Here is a 26895-nt window from a genome sequence, read left to right on the forward strand (position 1 = left end):
GGATGCAGTTTACTTGTTATGGAGTTCTGGTTCAGTGTGATGACATTAAATTTAGATCACATAGGAGGCATCATATAGTGATTTTGTAGAATTTTTTTGTCAGTTAACATTTGTTCCTATAACTGAAAGTAATATGATCTTAGTTTGTGAGCCCCATGGGACTAAAAGCTGTTCTGCATTTTCACAACAGTTCACTATTTTTGAACTACAACCATGGAAGTAATAATTGCCGAGTTGTTGATGCAAGACAACTCTCGCGATATTACCAAAATCTGTCTTCCAGGGCACCAAGAGGAGTAGGAATGATAGGAGAGACAGCAAAATATCTCGGCTATTCTGTTACAGGCTAAAGAAAGACCTAGATTCATCAAACATTTTGACTCATAAGTTGTACTGGAAACCAAAAGCCCCAAGCCTGTTTTATGTTATACGTGATTTTCTGATTCTAAGTGTGATTTGGAAGTACGCGGCCACACAACCTAAATTGTATGTGTGCGGAGCTAACTGTTAGCTGACAGGCTATCTAGCACAGCCATTGAAGCAATGGCGTTGAAAAGAATTCAGAAGGTGAGTGTATATTTCTTTCATGTGTCAGCCATACCTCCCATTTGACACATTCACCTGAGTGTGGGAGCCTCTGTGGACACAATACTACTGTGTGGCCTTTTCTGATGCTCGAATTAGCCGTATTTTGCTTTCTTTTTGTGCTCGTTTTAAGAGTAATTCACAAACAAAGACGAGCTAACCACTGGTGGCCCTGTTGGTGCATTGCTACAGTAACGCTAGCTATCAATAACTAATCTACTTTAACAGCTCCATCATTCTGACAGCTACTTTTTTTGATTGTGGTTAGTATTTTGAAAAGTTTTTCCTAATTGCAGCTGCTTATCAGCACTTCATGTAAATGTGACTTAGGTTAAGTATGTCAGTCATCCCGCAGAGCTGCGCTAGGCTAGCACCTTGGTTTGATAGGTTGACATGTACAGGATTTGCCTTTAAATTCTCTGCTTGTTAGTTGTCTTAATTTTTGTTTTTGGTCACAAAGAGTATGGCCAGTGATGTGTTTAGTGGCTGAATGACAGCTGCATGCTGGTTGCCAAAATTGAACCCAAGTGTCAGTGTTGCCATATATGGAAAGGCAAATGGGGCACTGGAACAGGCCAAGGTGTGTATTTATATAACAGAATAGAGAGGCTTCCTATAAAGAGATGTTAAATAACGGCCCTAATTTCTATTTAAGCATCTGTTTATGTTTATGTTTGCATTTGAATAGTATATAATGGAGTTTGGCCATTTAACATTTATTGTTGATATAATGAATGGGAATTTTACATTTTAGTTTATTCTTTTATTTCTGTAGATAATATTTGATTTGTCCTATTGTGCTTTGTAAATTTTGTAATCAATATCTTTAGCCATCATGGATTGATGACTAAAGTGTTTATGAAGTCAGATGTCCTAAAGCCACCATTTACGTGCCAAAAGCCTCAGATCATGACTGTACAGCAGACATGGCTGCCACTGAAAAGACTGTCAGTAGTTACAACCTGGTGCAAATTTGGGGCAGAATCCCCCAAAAAGTTAAGATAGCCCATTTTACATAAAGACAAACATTGTATGGAATAAGCCCTAGTGAGGTTTTAAAGAGTCAGGAGTCTGTCACAAAGCTATACTTCTCTCTCAATTCATCCTTTATCCATCATTTTAACATACAGTGTACTGATTAGGTTCAAGTCCTACATGTACCTAACAACCAATCTGTTGATATATTTGTGCAACAGGAGTTGGCATTAAAATAAAAATGCATGTAGTAAAGGTATTATTAATCCTGACTATTAAATTCAAGGCTATTTCATGATGTGATTGTTTTGCCTTTAGGAGCTGTCAGACCTGCAGAGGGACCCACCAGCTCAGTGCTCTGCTGGACCAGTTGGAGATGATTGTAAGAAGTTTTTAGAGTATTTCTGTGTATAAATATATTTGTGCAACAGAAGTTGCCATCTATATAAAAATGTATGTAGTAAAGACATTATTAATCATTTAGGTGGAAAAATGCACTGATGCAATGTTTTTTTGTTGTCTGTTTATTTATTTATTGTTGTTTTTTTTTTTTCAGTGTTTCATTGGCAGGCAACAATAATGGGGCCGGTAAGTGAAACTGTATTTTAACCCTATTGAAATGTACATTAAAAAAAACTATTGCCGTCAACAGAATTTAACTTGCTTCTATTTTTACTTCAATAGAGTGACAGCCCATATCAGAGTGGAGTGTTTTTCCTCACCATTCACTTCCCAACAGATTATCCCTTCAAACCACCAAAAGTGAGTAAGGCTCTGTCTTGGGTGTCACATAACGAGGCAATAACGCATCTCAACTCAATGAAACTCATTTTTCATTTGTTCATCATACTCTGGAAAACATGATAAGCTTCACTGGAAAATTAAAACATTCTTTCTCTGTTTTTGTCACAGGTTGCATTTACAACAAAAATTTACCATCCTAATATCAACAGCAATGGGAGTATTTGTCTGGATATACTGAGATCACAATGGTCACCTGCACTTACAGTATCAAAAGGTAAAGGGATGCAACAGACATTTTAAAAATGTTATAAGACTACAAAGCCCTATTGTGTACTTGGGAAGGTCTTAAATGTCAAGTTCAAATGTAAAAAAGAAAGTTTCTGTTAATGTAATCTAATTACTTCTCTGATTTATTTCTTCACAGTATTATTGTCTATCTGCTCTCTTCTTTGTGATCCAAACCCGGATGACCCACTGGTACCAGAGATCGCCCATACGTACAAGGCTGACAGGGAAAAGTGAGTGTAAAACAAGAATGCATTTACTGCATCTCTCAACTTTGATACAGTGACTCATTATTTTTGGAGATAAAGTTCTTGAGACCTTTTCCAAACTTTGCTTGTGTTTTACAGGTACAACAAATTAGCAAGAGAATGGACACAGAAGTATGCAATGTGAGAGTGCCAGGGAAATCAAAATAAATAAGGAGAACAAAAGAAACATGTTTGATTTGTAACTTGAGGCAAATGAGCAACAGAGGAAAAAAAACTAAACAACAGCCCAACTTTTGGAGAAGGAAGCGTTACAATGAGGTACAGTGCCACCTGGCTTTCCATGTGCTGAGCTGCTACCATGTGCTGTCCTTCATGACTTGTATGGATCTGCTGAGCAGGACCTGATGGGCTCCTAAAAGCACTCCCATATGGAATACCGGAAACTCTTGACAGTTCATACCGCCACACTCAGACTTGAAACTGTTAACTCCAGCTATTGTGATTATCACCATCATTATCATCATTGTTGCTAATTCATACGCATCATTTTCACTGTCAGTCATATCATTGTGCTACTCAAAAGCAAAATGTTTGATTGATTTAGGAGATTGGCTCTCCCTTCATTTCAGAGGTACTGTCTGTATCCCACTGGATGTCTTGTATTACTGTATTTCCATGTATTTAGTGGCCTTTATGTGTTATTATTTTCAAACGGTCTACGTGCAATTGAGACAGTGTTCCCTGTTCAACACAATATGGTACAGTGCCATTACCAGCCGCTGATCTGTTGGCACATGCTGTCTCTACCCCGAAACAATGTGAAAGATGTAAAGAAGGATTGGTCTATATCACCCACTGCATTTGGAAATGCAACAGTATTTAGTGGTTTTTTAAAGACACTGGATAGCTGGCCTTCGCCTCACTGTTGTCGGGCTCCATAGGGTGAATGTCACCTCGCGTTTTTCTCACACATGCTGTCATTGCCCTTATATCCTGTGTAAGTAACCATCCATGGCTGGTGGCATAGTGCACAAATACTACTGTTGTATGACTTGTTCCTTGTTGTCTAGCTATGAACATAGCTACTCCTTGGCACATAGCTACGCTGTGTGCCACCTCCTCAGTACAGTTACTCAGGTATCTAGCCATATCATCAGCCTTTATAAGCAGTGACCCATGGTGAGAAAAATGACCAGGGCCCATATCATAGGCCTCTAAAATAGTACTGATCTAAGTTCACTTGTTTGTTCACATAAAAAAAAAATTAGCTCACAATTTCTGAAGAGGCAACTTGATCAAAGACAGTTAAGCACTCCTGAGGTTCCTCATGCATATAGGCCCTGATATCCTGTGTTGCACGAAAATATGCTGTCCTAGAAGTACTGTCATGTCAGAGAGAGGGCTGTTTTCAGTATCCCTCTTGAGTTCATTTCATCACCATTTCCATTCATTTTTTGAACAACACCTGGATGTGAACGGCTTTCAAACGATGCATGTACATGCTACTGTTTTTCTAAAAATGAAATGGCCTTTGGTTACAGCTGTTTGACATTTATACTCAAAATGGGAAGTTAAACAAAACAGACTTGACATTTTGCAGAACCCAGTAATTTGAAGTCATGTGCATCTAGTTACTCGAGGTGAATAAATACAGTAACTTGCCATGACAGTTTCATCTGCTTTAAGTATCAGGTGATGTGAAGCTTTTTTTTTCTTTTTTTTTTTTTTTAGCATTTCTTTATGTTCATAGTCATTATTAGGTCGGCAAAGGTTTGTTTTGTTTTGTGATAAATAACCTACACTGACAGTAAAACGGTTTGTCTGGGCGATACATTTTTGACATTTTGTATTGTGTCTTTGAAAGCTTTAGTTTTAGGCTGTTTTTTTTTTCATTCATGTCACCAGAATTGAACATGATTGTGATGTGTCATAAAGTAATATTAGTTTTAATATAATCCATTGTGATTGTTGGATAAAGTAGTTAGGATATGCTATGATTTTTTTAAAATCATAATGTGCTTATGCTGCCAATAAAAAGGGAATTATTTGATGGTGTAAAGGGGAAAAAATTTTGCTATTAAGGCACTATTTGAAATCATCCAAAAAGGTTCATAGCAAAGCATGAAAAATTAGAAACTTTGTAGAATTAACATCATGGTTTAGGCACCGAATACAGTTTGTCATTGTTAGCTGCTGTAGAGAAAAATGTCTTCAAAACAAGTTGTCCTGAAATACAGTATATACTATAAGGGTTTAAAAATATATCCTATAAATGCAGCTTAAGTCTTCTTGCTGCCAGACCACAATTGAAAATGATTTGTGTGTAATAGTCCTAGTTCAAACTTTGTGTACATTGTTGTTTGTTCATCTGGCTATTTATTTAAAAGCCGGATATCTTCCAACTGTATGACTGAATGCAGCCTCAATTCATCATGTGACTGATGCTATCATTGACTTCCTTTGTCCAGTGTGCTCAATAGAGTCTATATAGGCAGCTTGGCATGCTTTGCACTCTGGAGAACCTTCTCACAGCCATTTGCCAGATATCAGGGATTTCGTTACAATTCATCTGCCTAACACCTCTGACTAAAATTTTAGCCTTAACCCTCATTTTGTATATAGAGAGAACGTGTCATAAACTGTAAATTTGCTATCAGGGCTGTATCCCCTAATGGGTGACTCATCTCATCAGTAGACATGGAAACCTGCTTGAAAAGTACCAATATTTTTTGTTGAAAATTTCAGCCTGGCTTTGTGTGAATGCAGGACCAGCCTTCATGCATCTTAAGGTTTGGAACTTGTGTGCTTGAACTGTCACCACAAAACATCCACATCTCCTCACATAACCTACACAAGATAACTATTATTGACTTTGTCATTACCTATGAATAAAGCTCATCTTGGTTTACCGTTGTCTGCAATCATTTCTTCTTTTTGAGTAATGAAAGCGGTAATTGAGGTCGATGTGAGCCTGAGCCAGTAGTTTATTGATGGGGTATAAGGAGGAGATAAATAACAAAGAACTATAATGACACTGTACATGGACTGAAGCTGACTAGAACATTTTGTGTCTCCACATAAAATCAACAAAAATGCGTTACAAAGTTGCTCTTTGGTGTGTAATGAGGCCTCTGCATGTCTGTGAGCGCTGCACTTCAGGGTGATTCCTCAACTCACTGAGGGGTGTTTGCGGTGCAGAAAACACATCCTTTGTACATAACGAACTTTCGTTTAATCTCAGAGTTTGGTGCATTTTAACATATTTAGTATTCAGCGATCTGATTCGTAGTCGCTTTTCAAATAACGCAAACAAGCCTCGGACTGCCCACACGTAATGACGCCCTGGCTGAGATGTAGCCACTAGCTAAACTAGCTTCCTGCACAGCTGAAAGTCAGCATCATCGCCACTCCTCCCAGTAGGAAGGGCGCATCCCGGATAGCTAGCTGGCTAGCTGTTACTCAAGATAACCATGGCAGTTAACCTCAGCAAAAATGGCCCTGCATTAACAGCTGCATATAAAGAAGTGGTAGACGAAAAGTCCAACACTAACTGGTAAGGAGCAGCTTGTTAAAAAAAACGGTGTGAGCCTTGTGTAGCAGACATTACATTAGCTGCAGTGTTGGTTAGCATTGTGCCAGTCTGTCGTCAACTAAGTTATCGATAAAGGTAACTTAACGTTAGATACACTTAATCTGTGACATACTGGCACTTTGTTAGCCAAAGTAGATATTCTGCTACCTAAATTAATTGATATTTAAAGTCAACATCGTGTAGAGTTTTAGCTTTCTCACTTGTATTGTCAATCTGACGTGTAACGTTACTAAATGTTAAATGGGCTAACTGTAGAGCTAGTAAAACTAAGGTAAGTTACAGTCAACACCCAACAGGCTAAGCATATATCTCTATGCTTTGCATGCATTTTAATGTGTGTCTGCTATTAAATTGAAAATTGAAAGTTGCAAGCTAACGCCACCTCCCCCACTTCCTGGTAAGATGGGAAGTAATTTAAGTAAGACCGATATGTGAAAGCAAAATCTATGAACTTCCTCTATGTTACCTAACATTACAGTAGTGTCTGTGCTGGTGTTGAGGTTAAAATTAAACCTGTTGATGACAGCTGCGGTGTTTAATGGTGACCTTAATTAATTAATCTCAAAGAGCAATTACCGAGAGATTCTGCTGGCCTCATAATCACTCTGAAAATGACTCCTGTGAATGTTTGCCATCCTTCTGTTTTTTTTTTTTAAGGTTCAGCTCTTGTTAACAGTTTGCTCTAACTGTATATTTTCTTCTGAAATGGTGCTGACAAGTAAAAGGAAACGATTAGAGCTGCAATGATTAACAGTAAATGAATCAGCAACTATTTTGATGGTTGATTAATCACTGGATATTTTTATTGCAAAAGCACCAAATATGTGTTGTTTTCAGCATCTCAAATGTGAGGACTTGATTCTTCTCTGTTTCATATGTGATGATAAATTGAATATCTTTGGTTTGGACTGTTGGTCAAACAAAACAAGCAATTTGAATACATAACTTTGGGCTGTGGGAAATTGTAACTGATATTTTATAGACAAAATGATTAATCGAGGAAATAATTGTCAGATTAATTGATAATGAAAGTCATTTTTAGTTATAGTGATGGTAAAAGTAGTGTGAAGAAGTTACCTTGCATCATCCAGTTTCAGTATGAGCAAGTTTCACTTGCTTAGTCCTGCGATGATGCACTGTATCTATGGTACTGATCAGAGGCAAATGCCTTTATAAGGCCACCAAATCTGACAGTGAGTATGTGTCCCAGTATGTGGTTTAGTTCTGCAAACATTAAGATATATTTGTGGTCTGAAATTGACATTCCAAATAGAGTATAGTTGTTCTTGTAATATGAAAAGTGATTATCATTGTTGATTACAGTGTGTGACAACATACAAGCAGATCTCATGAATGAAGTGTCTGTATGAGAGCAGGCCAAATGATGATTCTACTGTGTAGTACTGATCTGAGGCTAAATAATAAAAACATTTGTTTGTTCTATATGAAATGGGACTCGAAGGCCTCAGACATTATTTGTTATAATAACTAAGTCTTCTGTGTCCCAATTCAGTATAGCTTTATCTCCTAATAGTCAGCAGTTATCACTGATTACAGTGTTTCTCACACACAGTATCACATTTTAGGATCAAACAAAACCACTTGAATTTTTCCTTGTTTTTACAAATGTTCACATTACAAGTTTTCAGTGGAAAATAATCGTGAAAATCATCATTCTAAATATCCATCATAAGAAGAAAATCATAATAACCCAGAATTCATCATTCAGCGTGAAGAATATAGAGGATTCATTCTGTAAAGGTGTTGTAAAGAAGTAAAGCCTTTTTAGATGGTCAACATTTTCAGGAAAGTCCTCTATATGTAGTTATCACATTTGTAACCATTGTGACCATTTTTCAAGAAACTTAAAATCAATATATGATCTGCCTCTTAAGTTACCAAGATGGGAGTGTTTGCTCCATTTACATGCACCAAAATTATCCAATTCATAGAGTGTGAGCATAGCAACATATGTATAGAATGGACTAAAGACTACAGTAGACAACTTACTTAAACCTGGTACATTTAAAGCCTCTCTGTGTGTCCGCATCATCTTTTGTTTGATATGATTGTCTAGCATTTTCGTGCTATTAAGTGCCTAGTAAAACTCTCTTTGACCCATATCTAACCCAAACCCAGACATCATGTGGTCATACTTAATGTCCGCTTAAAGAGCACAGAAATAATGACTTCTTCAGATGCCTTCGTGTTAATGAAAATGACAAAGAAAGAAAGGGAAATGTGCTTTTCCCACAGGAAATGCCGCAGAATTAACAAAGGATTCAGTTTGTGTAGTGCTCCTATAACTTCTAGTTATTTTTATTGGACATTGAATAGCAGAGAAAAGTCAGTGAAATCTTAACTGCTGCGGGAGCACACAACTGCCTGCCCCTGCTGTTTTTAAAATGGAATTTAAACTGCAGCGGTATTTACATTACCTTATGTCCCTACTTATGTGAAATGTATCCTGTGACAAGAGGGCTGAAGGGTGAAGGTTGCTTAAAGCGTGTTTACAAAACAGCCATTGTTTGGTTTGGTGTGAAATGGTGCATATCAACTTTTGGAACAAAATCTTCTCTGTCTGTGTGATCTGTTCTTAGCTGGTATTTTAATATCCTTAATCTGGTATTCTCCTCAGGGCCTTGTTTACCTACGAGGGAAACAGTAATGATATCCGCTTGGCAGAAAAGGGAGGTGAGTAACTACGCACATATTGTTATCAAGTTTTCATCATCTCAGTGCGACATTATCAAATGTGTGCAGGAATTTCATCGTCAGCATACGGCCGCAGCACTGGAATATCAGCACAAAGGAAATGCCTGCCTCTGCTTTCTCAACCCATCATTTGTAAGGGGAAAAAATGTTCCCAGTTACACAACCGACCACAGTAACCATTTGACTTTTCCACAATGTTTATGTATCAGATGGAGGACTGGAGGAGCTGGTTGAGGAACTGAACAGTGGGAAAGTGATGTATGCTTTCTGCCGGGTTCAGGATCCAAACTCTGGCCTCCCTAAATATGTCCTCATCAACTGGGTTAGTGCTACACTACTCCACTACTTTACATTTGTTTGTCCTCTTTTGTTGTGGCCATTCTTGACCTTGTAGCCAAACGGAGGTAGAATAATTGTTTGTGTTTCAGACCGGAGAGGGAGTGAAGGACGCCCGGAAAGGAATATGTGCAAATCATGTTAGCTCCATGGCAAATTTTCTGAAGGTAACACTGCACTTGTTTCAAAGTCCTCCGTTTTAAATATGCATTTGAATTTCTACTACAGGCTGTTTACAGATGCTTGTGCACCGCATCGCATGTTAATGATAGCTTTGAGCAGGACATAAAATAAAGAAATGTAAAGAAAACACCACGCATCATGCTGCAGGCATTTGTAGAATAATGAAGTAGCTTTGTAGGAGTTTAGTCATTCATATCATACCAGCAAACAGAACATGTCAACAAATTACTGGGTGGTGCACGCATGAACCAAGATAACAACTCTAAGTGTTTCCCTCTTTGCCTGAGTATTAAAATGAACTGTGATTTCATGGCGTCGCAGGGGGCCCACGTCACCATTAACGCCAGAGCAGAGGAGGATGTGGAACCTGAGGCAATCATGCAAAAAGTGGCCAAAGCCTCCGGAGCCAACTACAGCTTCCACAAAGAAGCTCCCAGCCGCTTCCAGGACAGCGGTCCTCAGGGTCCTGTGGTATGCATCGCCTGCAGTGGACACCCATTCCCACCTCGTACCCTGCCGCCTGCTTGTCTTTCATTCTAGAATGATAAGCAGATGGTTCAATCTTAAGTAGGCTCTTTTAATCTCAAAACACGTCCATACCTATGTGAATAAACTCGAAATTCATCCGTTACAGTCATTCACATTTTCCACCACTGAAAACAACTTTTCACACGCACACTTGAAAGCAGAAATATTAGAATATTCTGGCCTACATCGGTGACCTAAATACAATGCTTTTGGTTTTTCTCTTTCCTCTTTCTGTCACGCTCTCTTTATGAGAGTAAGAAATCGGTTCATGTCTGTGGTTAGTTGTTAAAAATACATCAGGCACATAATGTGTTAGCATTTTAACAGAGTGTGTAGTCTAACACAAGACAACCCGACCAACAGAGGACCTCATTCTCACAAGAGCATCACTCAAAAAAGCTAATAGTTTTCATTTTTAGCTATTGAGTGATTAATGACCAGCAAGTAACAGCAGAGAAGAGAGTGGGATTAGGTTCAGATAGGTTGCACTAACAAACAGTTCAGGTAGTTGGACCCCACTGTACTTTATTGATTATGTAATATTGTGTTGTCATGTTTACACAATCATGTCTTTTCCTCCCTGTAGGGCTCAGTGTACCAGAAGACCAACGCTATGTCAGAAATCCGAAAGACCAATAAAGACAACTTCTGGGCACAGGCAGAGGTACTGTAGGCTCCTGAACTTGCTATAAGCTAATGCAGACTACAGCTTCACCTCTTGAGACAGAGTGAAGAGAACCATAAACATCTTCTAAAAATCACTTCCTTCGGGAAAAAAAAATTATAATAAAGTTATTTTTATGTAAAATGTTTTTGAATTGTTATAGTTTTGAACCATTTGACCCATATTGCTATTTCTCTTATAATCCTACATAAAAACACAAGGCAGGTAATGTTTCTACATCAAGAATGTAACCGTGAGCTCATTGCCTTACTGTTGTATTTAGAGAGAACTGGAAATCAGGCTTCTTTGTCACAATAATTACCATGAAAAAGCAAGCCAATGTCTTTTTTTTTTTTTCCCCCCTGCATTTCAGAAAGAAGAGGAGAGACGTCGCCAAGAGGAGCGACGCAAGGCAGATGAGGAGCGCCAGCAGCTGGAGAGAGAGAGGAAAGACAGAGAGGCCAAGGAGGCAGCACAGAGGGACAAAAGGGACAAGGAGAGGGCCAATCAAATCGATGAACAAAAGTAGGTAGCAACAGAAGGAAATTGCACAATGGTAGGGAGCAGTTTTCAGTAGCAACTGGTCAAAGGTTTGAATTAAGTTACCTATGTCTTTAAACTGCCATTTGTTTAATAGGAAGTACCAGCAGCAGCAGGACGCTGCGACTAAAGAGCAGGAGAAGCTAAATCGGGTGAGTGTCTCTCGCTGTCCAGTTGTCTGACAAGATTACACTTTAAGTAAACGGGCTTAAGCTGTGAATCTACCTGGCAGAAACTTAAGGAACAGATGCGGATTGCTGTGGAATTAACTTTTCATATTTACTGTTACCCGCTTTTACAGTGGTTGTGTTGATCGTTAAATAAGTCACAGTAGTGCACAGATCTTGTAAACACTTAAGCCAGGAAGGTAGCTAACGTCAGCAGTGCCAAATTTAATATTGACATCATCAGGAGGAGCAGGAGGAGAACCAGGCAGCCCAGAGGAAAGCAGTCAAGCGAGGTGAATCTGTGGAAAAGGCCAACGTGAGTTCACCTTCCTGAAAGCGCTCTCCTTTGGCCAAACTACTTTTCCTTTTTCTCGCCTGTCTCAAGACGAAGACGAGCCTTTTTTTTTAATCTTTTGAAGCTCAACTTAATACATCTGTCTTTCCGTCTTCATCACATGATTTCTACTTTCTCTTTTTCTTTTTCCAGAATGCACAGGTCAACATTTTTGTCGTTTTTCTCGGTAACACTTGCCACTACTTTATTAATAAACTGTAGCTGTATTTGCACATCTTATTCCATTTCTTTGCTGTAGGAGGCGGCTTCTCTCATCTCTCAGCGTGCTGTAAACCCCAGAGAGATGTTTAAGCAGAGAGAGAGAGGAATAACTCCCAGTGACTCGGACGTCCCCGCCGCTGCCCCTGCTAGCCCACAGCCAGGTATCACCCCTATGTACACCTCTCCGTATAAACCTGTTGCCTGTAAATGTCACATCCTCTCCTGTGTTACTGCAACGCTCTCTTAGCCTCACTCTCAGGTAGTGGTAGGTTCAAACTGGTGATTTTTTTTTTTTTTTTTTTCTGGAGGAAATTGCCTTCTCCCAGCGCCATCCTACTTTGGAGCTTTCCATCAGACTGTCTAGTTGTCTCCCAATCATACTTTAACACTTTGTCTCCATCATGGTGTCTTCTCTTCTTCTGTCTGCTCTTTTTTTTTTTTTCTCTCCATTTTTGCATCCATGTGTGTCTCTGCTCAGGGCGTCTGCAAAGCCCTTTTCTGTCTAAGCAAGTGTATGAAACTGAGCGAGCCAGCTCACCTCAGCGCCAAGCTTCTCCTGTGCCCGCAGGCTCCGCCTCTCCTGTCCGCGCCACAGGTGTGAGCTTACACAAACACACACACACACATGAACACACAAAGAATGCATACACAATGTGTCGGGTGACAATCCCATACTTAACCAAAAGCTCCATGCTTCATTTCTCTATGTTGTTCCTGTGCGTCATCATCTTCATATGCCTTTTATAATCATGAGTTTCACTATGAGTCATTCCACTCGATGTACTCTCTGTTTTCTAAGACATATTTCCAGATTATAATTTTTTTTTTTACGTCTCGTGTGAACATGCCAAGAATGTCCTTATGCCTTAAGACTGGTGGTGGTTTTCAACCTGCATGGACTTGTGGATGTGTTCCTCTGTGTACATGCATGTCTGTGCTTGTGTTTTGGGTGGTAAGAGCCAGATGTGGATGATGGACAGTCCAGGTGTGAGTATGATGAGCAGGAGGCGGCCCCCCAGGAACAGTGGAAAGGTGGGGCTCATTTCACGCACATCAGCTTTCCAACCCTCCCATCTGCTTCTTATTAAAAAATGCTGTTATTTGTCATCTGCACATATTCCCTCCAGCCAAACTGTGCTGTTAGGAATCAGCTGCTGCTGCCACCTGCTGGTGGATAGACGGCTTTAAATGACACAATCAGACTGACAGTAATCTCTCTTTTCAGAGGAGGAACCAGCTGCCAACTCCTACGTCCAGGAGCCAGCTTATGAAGAGCCAGCTCAGGTGGTTGTTTACTTACCTTACAGCAGGAAATGCAATGACTGTTTAAAATAATCCTGAAGCACAACTTAACCTCGTTTCTTTCCCAGGTGGAGGAGAATAACTCTTATGATGTGACTGCTGAGGAGACGTCAGACAGAGGCACCTGTGCCAGGGCCTTGTATGACTACCAGGCTGGTAGGTTTTTGATCACAAATGGACTGATATGTAGAAGGTCATGTCACCGTCAGGAGTGTTAAAGTCACACTTCAATTTTTTTTTGTGTGTGTGTGTGTAAGGAAATATAAACTTGTGCGTATGCAGAACCCACATTGCCAGGACCCATATTTGCACTCACCAGCAGTGAAATAACTTAAAAGTACTTAAGAATTGCTCTAGATAGGTTTATTCATGTTCATCGAGCCATGTGTGATCATTTACAGGAGCTTTTGACACCAGAAGAACTCTGGAGGCCCAGATAGCTGTAAATAAATGTCAAAGAATGAAATCCCTCAACATAGTCAGAGGGTTTGGAGTTTACCCCAAGAAAATTTGTAACTATGCATTTTTTGCATAATTTTGGACCTTATAGTATTTATTAAAAAAACAACACTGGTTGTAGTTTTTCACAGTACACTCAGACATTAGCAAGAAGAAAAGTGAAACATATATGCTCTGTGCTATAAACACATATATGAATATGCTCACTGAGGAAGTAAGCACTATGTCCTGAAACAGGATTGGAATTGATTCATATTTTAAATTTAACAAAATATTTTTTCCAGAGCAGCAACAGTTAAGTTACTAATACTGCAACTATTTTGCATATTTAATTTCCTCATTTTCTGACATAGTGAAAATGGTTTCTGCTGAGAGACATGCTGTCAGTTTCTGTGGTGCAACAAGCCTATCAACCATTAGCAATTTAAGATGTTTGTCCCTTTACAATATTTAACATTCACGAGGATCCACCATGTTGTTAAGTTTGGATTCCACTCGGAGGGTGGACACCAGCAACCTCCAATGACCAACTTGGCACACAAGTCAAAGCAAACACTAATTTACTGTGCACAGAAAATAAAAATTCTAATTTCAGCTCGATTTCAAGCAGTTGGTTGGTTATAATGTCGGCAGTGTTGGCATTTAAGTTTTATTAAACCGCTGCTTGAGAAAATTCAAAAACTGTGTAATAACATACACGAGTTAAGTGATCTTCCTGAGACTCTGCTCTTCTCCTCCTCCAGCTGACGACACAGAGATCTCATTCGACCCCGACAACATCATCACCGGGATCGAGATGATAGATGAGGGCTGGTGGCGAGGCTATGGCCCAGACGGTCATTTCGGAATGTTCCCAGCCAATTACGTTGAGCTCATCTAGCCCGGCACTCTTCCCCGAGATCACCACACTGGCAGCCACAGAGGACCTCTGCAAGTAAAACAACACACGGCGCAGTCAGTCCTCACACTCAAGTGATCAGGCTGAAACGGAGCAAATGATCCTCCACATCATGGACCAATGAACAGCTGGTAATCGTGGGCCAGAAGCCTATCCTCATTTCAAGAAAACAGTTCTATTAAAACGTTGATGTTGTAAGCAGTTGATGGCATAGTTTAGGGATTTGTGAGAAACCCCTAGGCTAACGAAAATCCCCCCCCCAAAAAAACCTCCTTACCTTTAAATGTGATACAGTGCAAAATCAGCCTTCGTTAATGTTAAATTCAATTGTGAGCATTAATAGCACTTCAAGTTCACATTCCTTACAAAGTGACTTCAGTTCTATTTCAGGTATAATTTTATTGTTACTTATTGTAGCAATCGATCCTGTGCATTTCAGGAAAAAAAATCAAAGATGGCGGTACCAGCTACAGTATAATCTTTTGCCTTGTTTTTGCCTTTCTTTACCAGAGGACTGAATTTTTTTTTTTTTAATGTGATTGAACTTGCATCCTGTGTGAATTTCAAACCATGTTTTAGTACTGATCTGACTGTGGTTGAAGTGAATATTTAAAAAAAAAAAACAAAAAAAAAAACATCGTTTGCTCTGCTCCGAGTGGTCGACTTTAGTGAAGAGTGCATAAAACGGTTAAATTTACCTTTTAACTGTGACTATAAAATGGTTGTTTTCATTCCTTGCTTCCCACAATTCCCTCTTCATCTGGACCAAATCATTTCAACATACTTAACTTTTCAGTGACAAGCTGAAGAGAAAGAAACAAACATATTTTTTCTTCTTCTTTTTTTTTTTTTTTTTTTGGATCTCGCTGGTCTGAGGTTGAGTTTGAGTGCATAACAGAATTCTAATATGTGATATTATGGTGCCATAATGAGAGGAAGTGATCCCCTCTAAAAAAGCACTTGGTGACATTTAGCTGAAACATTTGGACTATTTGACAGCAGACATTATGCAAGTTCACTGTTTTTATCTTGGAATAAAATTCTTTCTTTTTAAAGCTTTATGGTCAGTTGACAAAAAGGAAAAAAAAAATCTAATTGATCATGAATTGAAAAGGGCATCATGTATCCACTGCACTATTCATGTTTTGTTTTTCCAGAGTATATAGTAATGCACAGACAGTCTTCATAATAAAAAGAAATAAACAAGCTTTGTCGTCATGTCTTCTCAAATAGGTCGAGCACAGCACGAGCTGCACACATTGAAGAGATGATTGAAATGAGGGATTTTTAGAGGTCTAACAGGAACTCAGACATATACATAGAGTCAGTATGTGCACTACGATCAGTTTCCTGGAATGAGGCAACAGCTGGGGAATTCACCTCTAATGCATAGGTTTCATTTTCACATGAAAAATCAGATCTTACCTCTCCCACATCCTTCAGTTAAGTCTTTGTTTGGTTGAATACAGAAAGGTACACGTGATAAATGATTGTCTTCAGTAAATTATTTTAAAACAAGATGTATACACGAGCAAAAAGAATATATCTATTATCACCTCACTTGTTTTGTCCATATCACATTTCTTATGTTTGGGTTTGCTGTCCTCTCTACATGAAGTATTTATTTATATACATTTATATATAGTGTATAACCATATACTTACATATCAGGCAGGTGATGGGACACATTTGTCACAAATCACACATTGTATAAGTCACACTTTTCTGCTAAATATTGTTCAAGAACAAACACATTTCAATCAGATTGAGAAATTTTAGACCTGTGTGTGTGTGTTCAGTGTACGTTTACAGTGTGTGACGAAAGTCCCTCTGCAGTAATATGTCATCTTAATAATAGCAGGAATAGTGTATTTTAACGCCTCTTCCCAACATGACATTCAACCCAAATATTCACTTTCAGCTCACATTAAATTTTGATTGAAATTGCTTTCCGTGTTATTTTAATATTAGCTTCAGTTATCTGAGGTCAGGTTTCAGGATCATTTCCACTTACACCCACCCCATTTAGAAAGTCAGAGATAAAAATAGTGTCTCACACTGCCAAGAATGTTTTACATCTTTGCTTTTAATTATTAAAAAATGTTCTTCAGTAAGTTTGTTTATATCCATGTAAATAGTGAGAGCCCCTGCTGCTTTCTCACACTGACTGGAATCTTATGTGCCAGTTACAGCTTTGCAGATTGTTCCCAGGATAGTGACTCACTTCAGACAGGAAATCTTTTCTGTGTTGGATTCACAATATTTTCTCCACACGCTCTCATTTACATTGTGCTGCCCTCACCTCAACCTCATATGTTTATGTCAGTGAAAGTCTGAAATGAATAGCTGGGGATTTTCTCGATCTTACAACCGATGTTTTTGCTCATCATCTTCACATTTGTTGTCGGCTGCAAGTGATAGTGTAGTTAAGAGTTCTGCAAAACATCGTCATAATTCAGTGGAATTATAATAAATTACCTGTTAAGTCTCACATATGACATAAACTATGTCTACATTATTGCAGAAGTTCAAAACTCACCACATGCCCTATCTCTGCCGGTTAGTTTTTAATTTAGGCATTAAATTATTAGAAGTCTCACTTTGTCTACACAGTAAAAGTGAATCAGAGATTTAATCTGGATTGAAAACTTAATTTTCCAAGTGAATACTCAAAAGTAACCAATGGTGTCACATATATAATGTTATTAATGTATCAGTCAAGACATTCATATGGGAGGTTTATGAACATTTTAATGTCACGTTTCTTACATTTTTGCAGAATTTCTTGTCGATCGTCATGACAATCAATTTCTGAAAAATCAAAACAAAAACTTGTTTTTTATCTATCAAACAAAACAAAAAAAAAATCCCTCTGAAATTTGGACAGTTAGAAAATATTTGGTTATTTTGACATTTAAATGTTAATCATTTTGAAATGTCATACTCTATCCGCAACAGATGGAGGAATAGGGCATCCCCCTTTTCAAATAAGATCAAAAACATGTGGAGGAAATGTGGATAGTGTCGAGTGCAGTTTCATTGCTTCTCAGTGTTTTTATCACGAGATCTGTGTCATTTTACTGAGTGTAGGACAGCTGAAGGAAAATGGAAAATGATATAGGGCAACTGTCTTTTTTTTTTTAAACAAATATGAAATCCAGAGGTTCTGTTGAAAGGAACCCAGTCCTTTCCAAGGTCATTGGTACAGAACATCTTTGACAACTCCCTCTGACTCATGACTGGTAGTAAGGAAATAACTGACCGTTTTTTTACCCGCTTGCCATTCAGCTCTAGTGGAAAAAGCTGCTTCTGCATTGTCCTGGCATTTATTTTTAACTAATATCTTTCGGGCAATGGCCAGTTGAAACTGCTTTTTAAAGAAGTGGTGCTTTATCTCTTCCTTAAAAATGAAGTCTTAAATCTAACAGTCAGTCTCAAAGCCTTCATTTACATGTGCAATTGTAGTTCAGCTAAAAGCTGATATGAGTCAAAGCTACATGCTTGTGTGACTCTGGTCTAAACCACTTTTTTATGCTAAATAATGACATTTTAGCAGCAAATTTGTTGTATGTCTACAGTTTGACCATCTAACATTCAAGGGTTTCATGTCACAATAATACAAAAAATGTTATTTAATATAAAATTAAATGTTGCACTTTGTCAAATAAAACTGTCTCCTCAACATAACGGATACTCCCAAACCCTCTCTTTGTTTTTTTTATGTCAACATCCAGTATAACCTCATAATAAATTAAGGAAGCAAGATACTTTCAAAATGCGAATTCATTGTGGCTTTTAATACTTCACGTTATTCTTCTTTAGAAGATATTCTGTGACTGCAGGAAATGTCTCACACAATTATATATTATCTGCAAACACACTATTAATTTCAATTCTACAGCAGCAACAGACATTTAAAGAGGACCCAGTAAAGTCTCAGTGACATAAAACATTGGTTTTTACGTTTTGTTGCTGCAAAATGAAAACAATCTGTATAATTTGGTTCTGAATCACCTGTGATATGAGTCATTGCATAATAGACTATTAGTCAGTAGGCTTCCTCCAAGAAACATTATTCTCTCTGAAGAAGCGATGTGCATTTACAGTAATTGGTGTAACCTTGCTTCCTATATTTTAGATTTTTTTAAGTTGTTTTAATAATGAAGACATGTTTGTCCGCGTTAGGACACCTTTAAGTCTTTATTTGGTCAACTGTTATGTGTCTCTTTCACTTCCCCAAATTCAGCAATTTAGGTGAATTTGAGTCCAGTCTGCAAACTGAAGTGTGTTTATGTGACAGAATACATAACACGTGTGTATGACGAGGCGTTAATTGTCTTTATTGATGAGTATTGTTATATTTCTTTTCTCATCTTGCTGTGTCTTCTTGTTTTTGATTGTCCTTATTCATATTTTTAGTTTGACGATATTTGATAGTTAAGGCATGTTTTTACAAAGAACTATACAAATAAAATCATAAGTTATTCTCATGTAAAATGTATGGAAGACATTGATTGTCTCTTGAATCCATTCTAATGTACACATATGTTGTGGTAATACATAGAAACACAATGATGACATATCTAGAAATACATAACATACTACATATTTATCTTTATAGCATTGTATTTTGTTGAAATGTGGGACAAAATAAGAAATTAGATTTCGGTCCATGCACAAACAAACAATTTAAACACAGCTGCCATGTTTTTCTCTGAATATCAGGAGACGAAACAGAGAGAACTCGAATGAAAGAAAAAAACTCAGTTTCCCAGACTCATTTGCTGTGGTGCGATCAGTCAACCAATGAAACTGTCCTGTGGAGACAATTTCCTGTTTCGTGGTGTGAAGTTGAAGAGGGCGCTGCATGAATTACTGTCACAAAACACAGTAAAGCCAGAGAACAGAAGACCTCTGAAGATTTCCTCTGGCAATGGGTGAGAATTACTTTTATCTCTATTTGACGCTAGTTGTTGTTCGGTTACTGTTTCTATGTACACACTACAACCAGTTACTTGCTGAATATTGAACTTGATAAATATTAATACATTTAAATGACCTTTGTTAACATAATGTATGAAAACTGAATTAAATCTGTTTTTGCGAAAGTAGATTAATTTCAGTGATTTTGAATTTGAATCGGAAAGTCTTGAGAATTTCATTTACTTCAATCTAAAGTAAATTCTCAAACCATCACAATACTTTGACTGAGATTAATATCTGATTATAACACAAAGGTCAATATTGTGTGAATATTTCTTGACACATAAAGTTACAGACTCGCGAAAAGTATCGGTTTATGTCGGAGACATAATCTGTCAAAAATATTTCCTTAACACATGAAATAGAGAAGTTAGAAGCTACTGAAAGCAGAATTAAAGGTTCAAGCCGCAGCACAGGAAACAAGTGATCTCAAAAGAGAAGCATATTGGTTTTGCACACAAATTATATCACCGTGGGAGGAGGGCTGCAAGGTATTGAGCTGAGTAACATTTTAATTCTTAGAACTGCATTTAATTCCCAAGCTGTTTGGTGTTTCATTTTGAACATACGTGTTGTTGTTTTTTTTTAACTTTTTATAATCCATCAATGTGGACGTGGATATTGAGGCAGAAAAACTCAAAAATACCTTAAATTCTAATAAAAAAACACATAACACATGAGAATAAAATGTTAAATATTTGTTAATTCTTCATCTCATATCCCACCACCAGCATTGGTATCACTGTACATGTGTTTCTTAATGTTTACCAAACTTCATGGAATATCTTATAATTACATTTCACATACATGTATGTACATGTAATCTATAGTTGCAGATTATCTCACTATTGCCGTATACTCTAGTTTTTGTGTTACAATATCATACAGTGCAGCATACGGGCGGTTATGTTCATGAGCAGGAAGTGGTTTTGCAACTTGCGGTTTTATATCAGACTCAGTTGACAATATGTTCTACAGATTTTTTGTGCTGATGTGTCATCTGACCATTACAAAAACGACAAAAGCTACCACTACACTGATGTTCAACTTGGATGATTTGGTTAAAGATATGTTGTAGTCTATTTAGACTGTGTATTGCTGCGTATAGTAGTGTTTGACTTTGGCTCATCAAATTCAAATATTCAAGTGGCTTATTTGTGCCATGCTAAATATATTGTCCTTGTTGTGTCTCACTTCATTGTTTGAAGCTCAAGAGGAGCAGAGAGAAACGTCACAACAAACCACAGCCAGTGAAGACGAGAAGGGGACGTCAAACCAGGTACTAACCTCAGTCACTGCTGATAAAATGTCAGTTGGCCTTCTGGCTTCAGCCTGGGCAATTTTCATCAGTTACAGTTAATCAGTGACTACAGTGATGACTACACAGTGCGTTGTGTTTTCATTTCCCTTTTTTAGTGAATTTGAGATAGTGGCAAATTTTGAAGTGCTGATTGTGTGCGTACAGTTGTTTCATCTCAGTGGGTAATTGTGAAATGAGTAACGAGGAATAAGTGATTCTGCTTTTGTATTCTGAGAGAGCCACCAAACACACACACGTCTCACACACCGCAATATTTCTTTTGCACATACAGAAACTGCAGGAGGTCCGCTCACAGCCATCATTCTGGTAACTGAAATGAGAGGTACAATATGAGAAACACAAATTAGCTCACCAAATTTCCAAGGCTGATGTTATTTGAAAGCCTGGCGGTTTCTGTGGTGACTTCTGGCCTGCCGATAGCATCAATCCAGCACACCGCTGACAATCATTGTGAGAGTCACATATCAACACTTTGACATCAACATCACCCACACAGTTTTCCAAAAAATAAATTTCTTCTAGTGGAAATTAACTCAATGTTTCACAATGATATTTGTTTTCTGGGCTAGAGTGAGATCTGCAGAGAAGGGGCTACAGTATGTGACTTAGAGTGCAGACGTTTCCTGTAGGCAACCATTGAAGCATAGACCTGAAAGTTTTGTGAATCAGTTCTGAAAACAATAACTGAAAGTAAACAGGCCCTTCATGAATACTGGTGAATCTTATGCAAGATCCCGAGCAAAAATTTACAATTTTAGTCTCTCATCACCTGCCAGATCTCTAAATACAGATGCAAATGTAGTTTTGCAGATATTCCTCGTTCTTAAGCCAAATCTGGAGATACAGGAAATTCAAATGTGATTTGTAAAGTATGATTCTCAGTCATCTGTTTTTTTTTTTTCTTGTAATACAAACATGACAGTCACTGAGGTGTTCTCCCTGGTCATATAGACTAACAGTGGAAAGTCAGAGCTGTTGGCTGTTAGCTGGGAACAGCAGTGTGGAGCAGATGAACTGTGACTCAGTTGGGGCTATCTTGGTTAGAGGCCTGCACCTTCACTATTACTCACTCTAGAGGCCTACTTCTCGGAACCAGGAACCGCATAGAGGAACTTGATTCAATATGAAACCACCTTGAGCTGTTTTGTTGTACAACTACTGCCACAGATATAAAGCAGCATCTTAAGGGTGATGATTCAAACTAAAATATTGACATTGTCCATTGTGGTCTCTTTTGACATCCAATCTATCGAAATTTCACATTTAAATATCGGCTGTGACATACCGTAATCTTTGATTTCACTGCAAAAACAGAAATGACTGGATGACAATTTGGGCTTTTTGAGGTTGTATTCACATGGCAGGAATAATATTGTTTTTCTCACAACTATCATTTGATACATACCACGCGCTGTGTTCTGTCCACATAAAAAACACAATACAGTTTTTAAGTTTACCCTTATATTGTACCAAGTTATTTATCAAGAATATTGCTTAAATGATTAACTTTAAAGGCCATTCAACAACTGTATGAGAATATGCTGTGTAATATTAGGGCAATCATTCAACAAGAGTGAACAGCACTACTTTAATTTAACTAAAAAAATACAGAAACATTATCATCCTCTTCTTCAGTCCTTGTTGTTCTCTTCTTGAAAGCTTTTTAACGGATTATTTTAATTCTGTGTACCTTCACAGTTTCATTTCTCCTTTCTTGCAAACCACAAATAGTGACATTGTCAATTTCTTGTTCTGGATTTCTGAGTAGTCTGGGCATTCTCGGTAACGTAAATTCCTCTTCAAAGTTGTTGACCCCAGTTTTGCCAAAATACATCAAACACAGAATCAGTTTTTTTTTTTAATACTACGGTAGCATCTTCTTGTCAGTCACCGCTGATGTATTGTTTGCAACATTTTGTATTACAAGTAAGAATAAATCTTTTGTTTTGGGTTATGTTTGTTTTTCAAAGTGACATTTGTGATACCAGTGACTGACAGCTCTAGACCAAAAACCCCACAAGTCTGCTGCTTTCTCTCCAGACAGGATGTTTAGCGGTTTTCTATTGAAAGTAGCGGTAAAACCCTACCCTCTGATTTTGATGTTTCATTTCTACATTTGTGTCCCATGAGACAATTCTATGTGACTTTTTTCCCCCATTTGTGATCATAACTTCAACTGTAAAACAGGTTTTCCATATCAGCACAGTAGACCATGTCACGTCTACAGCAGCACTTTGATTTTGATGCAAAACACACTTTTGTCAGATTTTTCCTCTAATGCATCTGGTTTCTCCTTGTTAGACTTCTCCCTTAGTGATTGAGATTCATGACTCTACAACTGAATGTGAGGAAGAAGTGAGGCCCAATCCACTGCAGATGGAGGAGAAGTCATTTGTGTCAAGTCTGCACTCTTTTATGAAGGGCAGAGGTACACCCATAGAAAGGATCCCACATCTGGGCTTCAAACAGAGTGAGTCCACATGCATTCTCACCGTGCTCACTGTTGTACTAACACCATATGAATTATGAATTCAAATGAAAATAGTTCTCATGCTTTTCTTCTTCTCTTTCAGTCAATCTGTGGATGATCTACAAAGCCGTTGAGAAACTGGGAGGTTATGATTCAGTAAGTACAAGTTCTTTATTCAACTAATGTTCAAAGAAATTACAATGTGTGACTGATGCAAACAGCGTAAATGTTAACCATAGGCCAGGTGCAGTAATGTGGTGGTTACAGCAGCTGGGACATTTAGGTTACTGAGCTCTCAGTATATCACCACCCATACATTTTTGTCTTTGTTGACACTATGGGACCAGTTCAACTCATTGAAATGGCACCAATGGCAAAAAGTATTTTTAGTGTGTTTTGTGTGTCAAAGATTCTATTAGCACATCATTTTTTTTTTTAAATCATTTCCTAAATGTTGCTTCTGTGCAGCTGTTCATTATTAGGACATTTCTTTGAAAGGATTATGTAATATGGTAGTATACTGGAAATGTGCTCATTAGACAGTTTTTAGGAAACCACCTGATACACTAATATGTAGTTTGACACACAGCACTACACAGTGAAAAGTATTTCCTGTCAGTAAAAGAGCTGTTAGGAGTTTAATTTATTATGAATTTTTGAAATTGAACAAATACATGTGAACTGGAATATGATGAATTGGCATTTGCCAACTAAACCAACTTAACATTTTTTCTGTGTAAAATTTCCTTAAAATTAACTGTTAAATACCTGCAAATTACTCATAAATTTTCCAGGAAATTAGTATTAAATTAAAGGACCTGTAAAGTAAAGTGTTACCAATAACGTATATCATAAATGATAATTTGCACATTTTGGGGCCGCTGGTAAATATTGTAACCATCACAGACACATGTTGTTACAAATGCACTCTTCTTCATGTGTTATCCAACAGGTGACAGCACGACGTCTTTGGAAGAAAGTGTACGATGAGCTGGGAGGAAGTCCAGGCAGCACCAGTGCTGCTACCTGCACTCGCAGACACTATGAGAGGTAAAGATTATTCTGTCTCCAACGACTCTGTTGATTCAGTCACTATATGAACTGATTCTAAATCAGAAATAAATGTCTTGCTTACGTGATAGGCTGGTGCTGCCCTTTGAGAGACACATAAAAGGAGAGGAAGATAAACCTCTGCCTCCAAGCAAACCACGGAAGCCATATAAAAGAAATTTGGAGGGCAAGGTCAACAAGGCTGAGGGGAAGAGGAAAAGGACTCAGTCGGACAGAGAGATCGATTCTGAGGTAGCATATTATGTTTCTGATGAAAAGTTTTTAAAAAAAATAGTGAAATTTGTACTGTGTTTTTAAAGGTCCCCTGTATTATTTTGCAGTTACTCACCCAGAGGAGTCCAGAGGCTGCCTGCCAAAGTGAAGCAGGGATACACCCTCACTCTGCTCTCTGGCCAGCCACCTCTGACAGACACCATCTGGACTGCTCTCAGCCAAACCGAGCGGTCACCGATCTTTGCACTTCTGTCTATGCATGTTCCCACCGTCTGCAGGTCCCTGCAACAAGCCCCTGGACTGCTCATATCCCCTCAGCTGCTGGAGATATCATCTCTCCTCTGGAGAAGAAAAAGCGAATGGCTCAGGCCAGCCTCAGCTTGCCAATGAGCCCACAGGGTGAGGATAAAGAAAGGCCCTCCGTCATCCAGTGCTCTCCGTCTCAAGCTTGGGCTTCCTCCAGCCGGAACTGCAACTCCTCTGATGGCTCCCCGCTGCCCTTATCCTCCTCCTCTTCCCGCAGCCCCTCCCCTTACTCTGTTTCATCAGAGGACACTCCAGCAAGTAATGAAGATAAACCTGCATCAAGCTCAGAATTGCCAATAAACTGTTCCAGCACTGTGAAAAACACATCTAGCTCTAGTGAGGACAGCAAGTCTCTGAGCTGCAGTCAGATATCTAAAGATCCTGCAGGACAGAATAAAGACGTTTCTCACGTCAGCTCCACAGATTCACTTAAAGGCCAAATTAAAGACTCTACCTGGAAGCCAATCCACAAAGGGAGTGCCAAAAACTTCGCTCAACCTTTTCATTCATCTTTCACTGTGAAGTCTGACTGGGCTCCAACGTCTACCTCTAGTTTCTCCAAAGTTATTCCAAAATCTGTACAACTTCTGCGCCCCGCTCCTATTCGACCAGGTTATAAAATACACCAGAGTAGGTTGACGCAGCAGAACGACTCTCTGAATTGTGCAAAGAAGCTGAACAACGTGACTCCGTGGCTTTACCCGACAGAGAAGAGGGAGAAATCCAGGACAATGCAACAAAAGGTTCCTCTGACTCAGCAGAGTCTGTCCCATTCCACCGCCACCATGCCAGTGTCATATGTCCTGTCGAACTACGACAGATCAGGGAGAGACTCTCGACATCAACCCCCGCTGCACCCCGCATTTCTCCCCAACAGAATGAGGCTACCTCAGTCTCAGCTAATGTATCGGCATGTCCCAGTGAGTCCAGCTCACACTGCTCTCATTGGCTCTGCTGTTTACCCATATCCCTACCCCATGCCCCTGTTTGGTCCCACACCTGGATATGCCCTAACTAATCCCATTTTCCCTCACAAGCTGTGATTCTTTGCATTTCAACTCCAGAGGTCAGTCATTTCTACTTGTCAAAAGTTTTTTTAATTTTTTTTATTTCATCTTTACATCAAAGAAGGAAACCCAATTTTCTATTGCTCAGTGTAATCTTAGCGGCTTGGAACCGAAACCTTATGTGTGTTTTAGACATTACATAAATACGCAAAACACACATGATATCAGACATCTGAAAAAGGTGAATTGATTTCTGTGGCGACACCACTACACCACCACCCTTTTGGAAACCAGTACTGTAATTAACTGACTGACTGTGTTGATCTTCTGTGACCAAAACCAAAATACACTGCAGGGAAGTGAAGTCCAAGCAGTGTTGGTTTTGCATTATTATTTTTTTTTAACTCACAGCTGAACTGTGTAAGAAATTTCCCATAAACTGTATGTGATATTTCTTTAACTGCAAATTAAACAATAAGCATGCAATGCGAGCAATGTACATGCTACAGGTTGCTACCAGAATTACTATCACAATTCAAATTGTGTCAAACCCACAGATCTTGCACATTTTTGTTCTCGGTTGCACAATTTCAGTATACGTTGTTTTGAAAGCTGCAAACTTTTTCATTGTACTGTATTGTGAATTTTGTTCAACATAATTCTGTATAATACTGTATGTGCCATCAATACTGGATGTTTTAATAGATATTTTATGCAGATCTCTTTGTCATTCAAATGTATTTAAACAGTATTAAATAATCAGATACAAAAACACAAATAAAAAGA

General features: G+C 38.4%; 3 protein-coding genes across 6 annotated transcripts; all 3 read left to right on the forward strand.

Annotated features, from left to right (window-relative positions):
* Window positions 1-261: 261 nt before the first annotated feature.
* Window positions 262-5707, forward strand: ube2d4 (ubiquitin conjugating enzyme E2 D4). Its single transcript, XM_067606208.1, has 7 exons — window positions 262-567; window positions 1879-1942; window positions 2117-2148; window positions 2245-2322; window positions 2473-2578; window positions 2729-2822; window positions 2937-5707. Exons 1-7 carry the CDS (start codon window positions 544-546, stop codon window positions 2980-2982), a joined length of 444 nt encoding a protein of 147 aa, XP_067462309.1. The 5' UTR covers window positions 262-543; the 3' UTR covers window positions 2983-5707.
* A 352-nt stretch (window positions 5708-6059) lies between these two features.
* Window positions 6060-15945, forward strand: dbnlb (drebrin-like b). Of its 4 annotated transcripts, none has more exons than XM_067606169.1 (15): window positions 6085-6351; window positions 9029-9084; window positions 9315-9427; window positions 9534-9608; window positions 9946-10095; window positions 10739-10816; window positions 11190-11341; window positions 11454-11508; window positions 11768-11839; window positions 12117-12240; window positions 12558-12674; window positions 13037-13111; window positions 13305-13366; window positions 13450-13537; window positions 14584-15945. In XM_067606169.1, exons 1-15 carry the CDS (start codon window positions 6269-6271, stop codon window positions 14718-14720), a joined length of 1437 nt encoding a protein of 478 aa, XP_067462270.1. In that variant the 5' UTR covers window positions 6085-6268; the 3' UTR covers window positions 14721-15945. The 4 variants fall into 4 exon arrangements, with proteins under 4 accessions (XP_067462289.1, XP_067462270.1, XP_067462297.1 ...); XM_067606179.1 differs by having other exon boundaries at window positions 6113-6351; window positions 13305-13363; XM_067606188.1 differs by lacking the exon at window positions 11768-11839 and having other exon boundaries at window positions 6060-6351.
* A 3638-nt stretch (window positions 15946-19583) lies between these two features.
* arid5a (AT-rich interactive domain 5A) lies at window positions 19584-26895 on the forward strand. Its single transcript, XM_067606219.1, has 7 exons — window positions 19584-19675; window positions 20930-21000; window positions 23344-23512; window positions 23616-23668; window positions 24465-24562; window positions 24655-24814; window positions 24904-26895. The coding sequence occupies exons 1-7, from the start codon at window positions 19672-19674 to the stop codon at window positions 26143-26145; spliced, it is 1797 nt and encodes a 598-aa protein (XP_067462320.1). The 5' UTR covers window positions 19584-19671; the 3' UTR covers window positions 26146-26895.

The sequence above is a fragment of the Thunnus thynnus genome, chromosome 2, assembly GCF_963924715.1.
Source record: "Thunnus thynnus chromosome 2, fThuThy2.1, whole genome shotgun sequence".
NCBI lineage: Eukaryota > Metazoa > Chordata > Actinopteri > Scombriformes > Scombridae > Thunnus > Thunnus thynnus.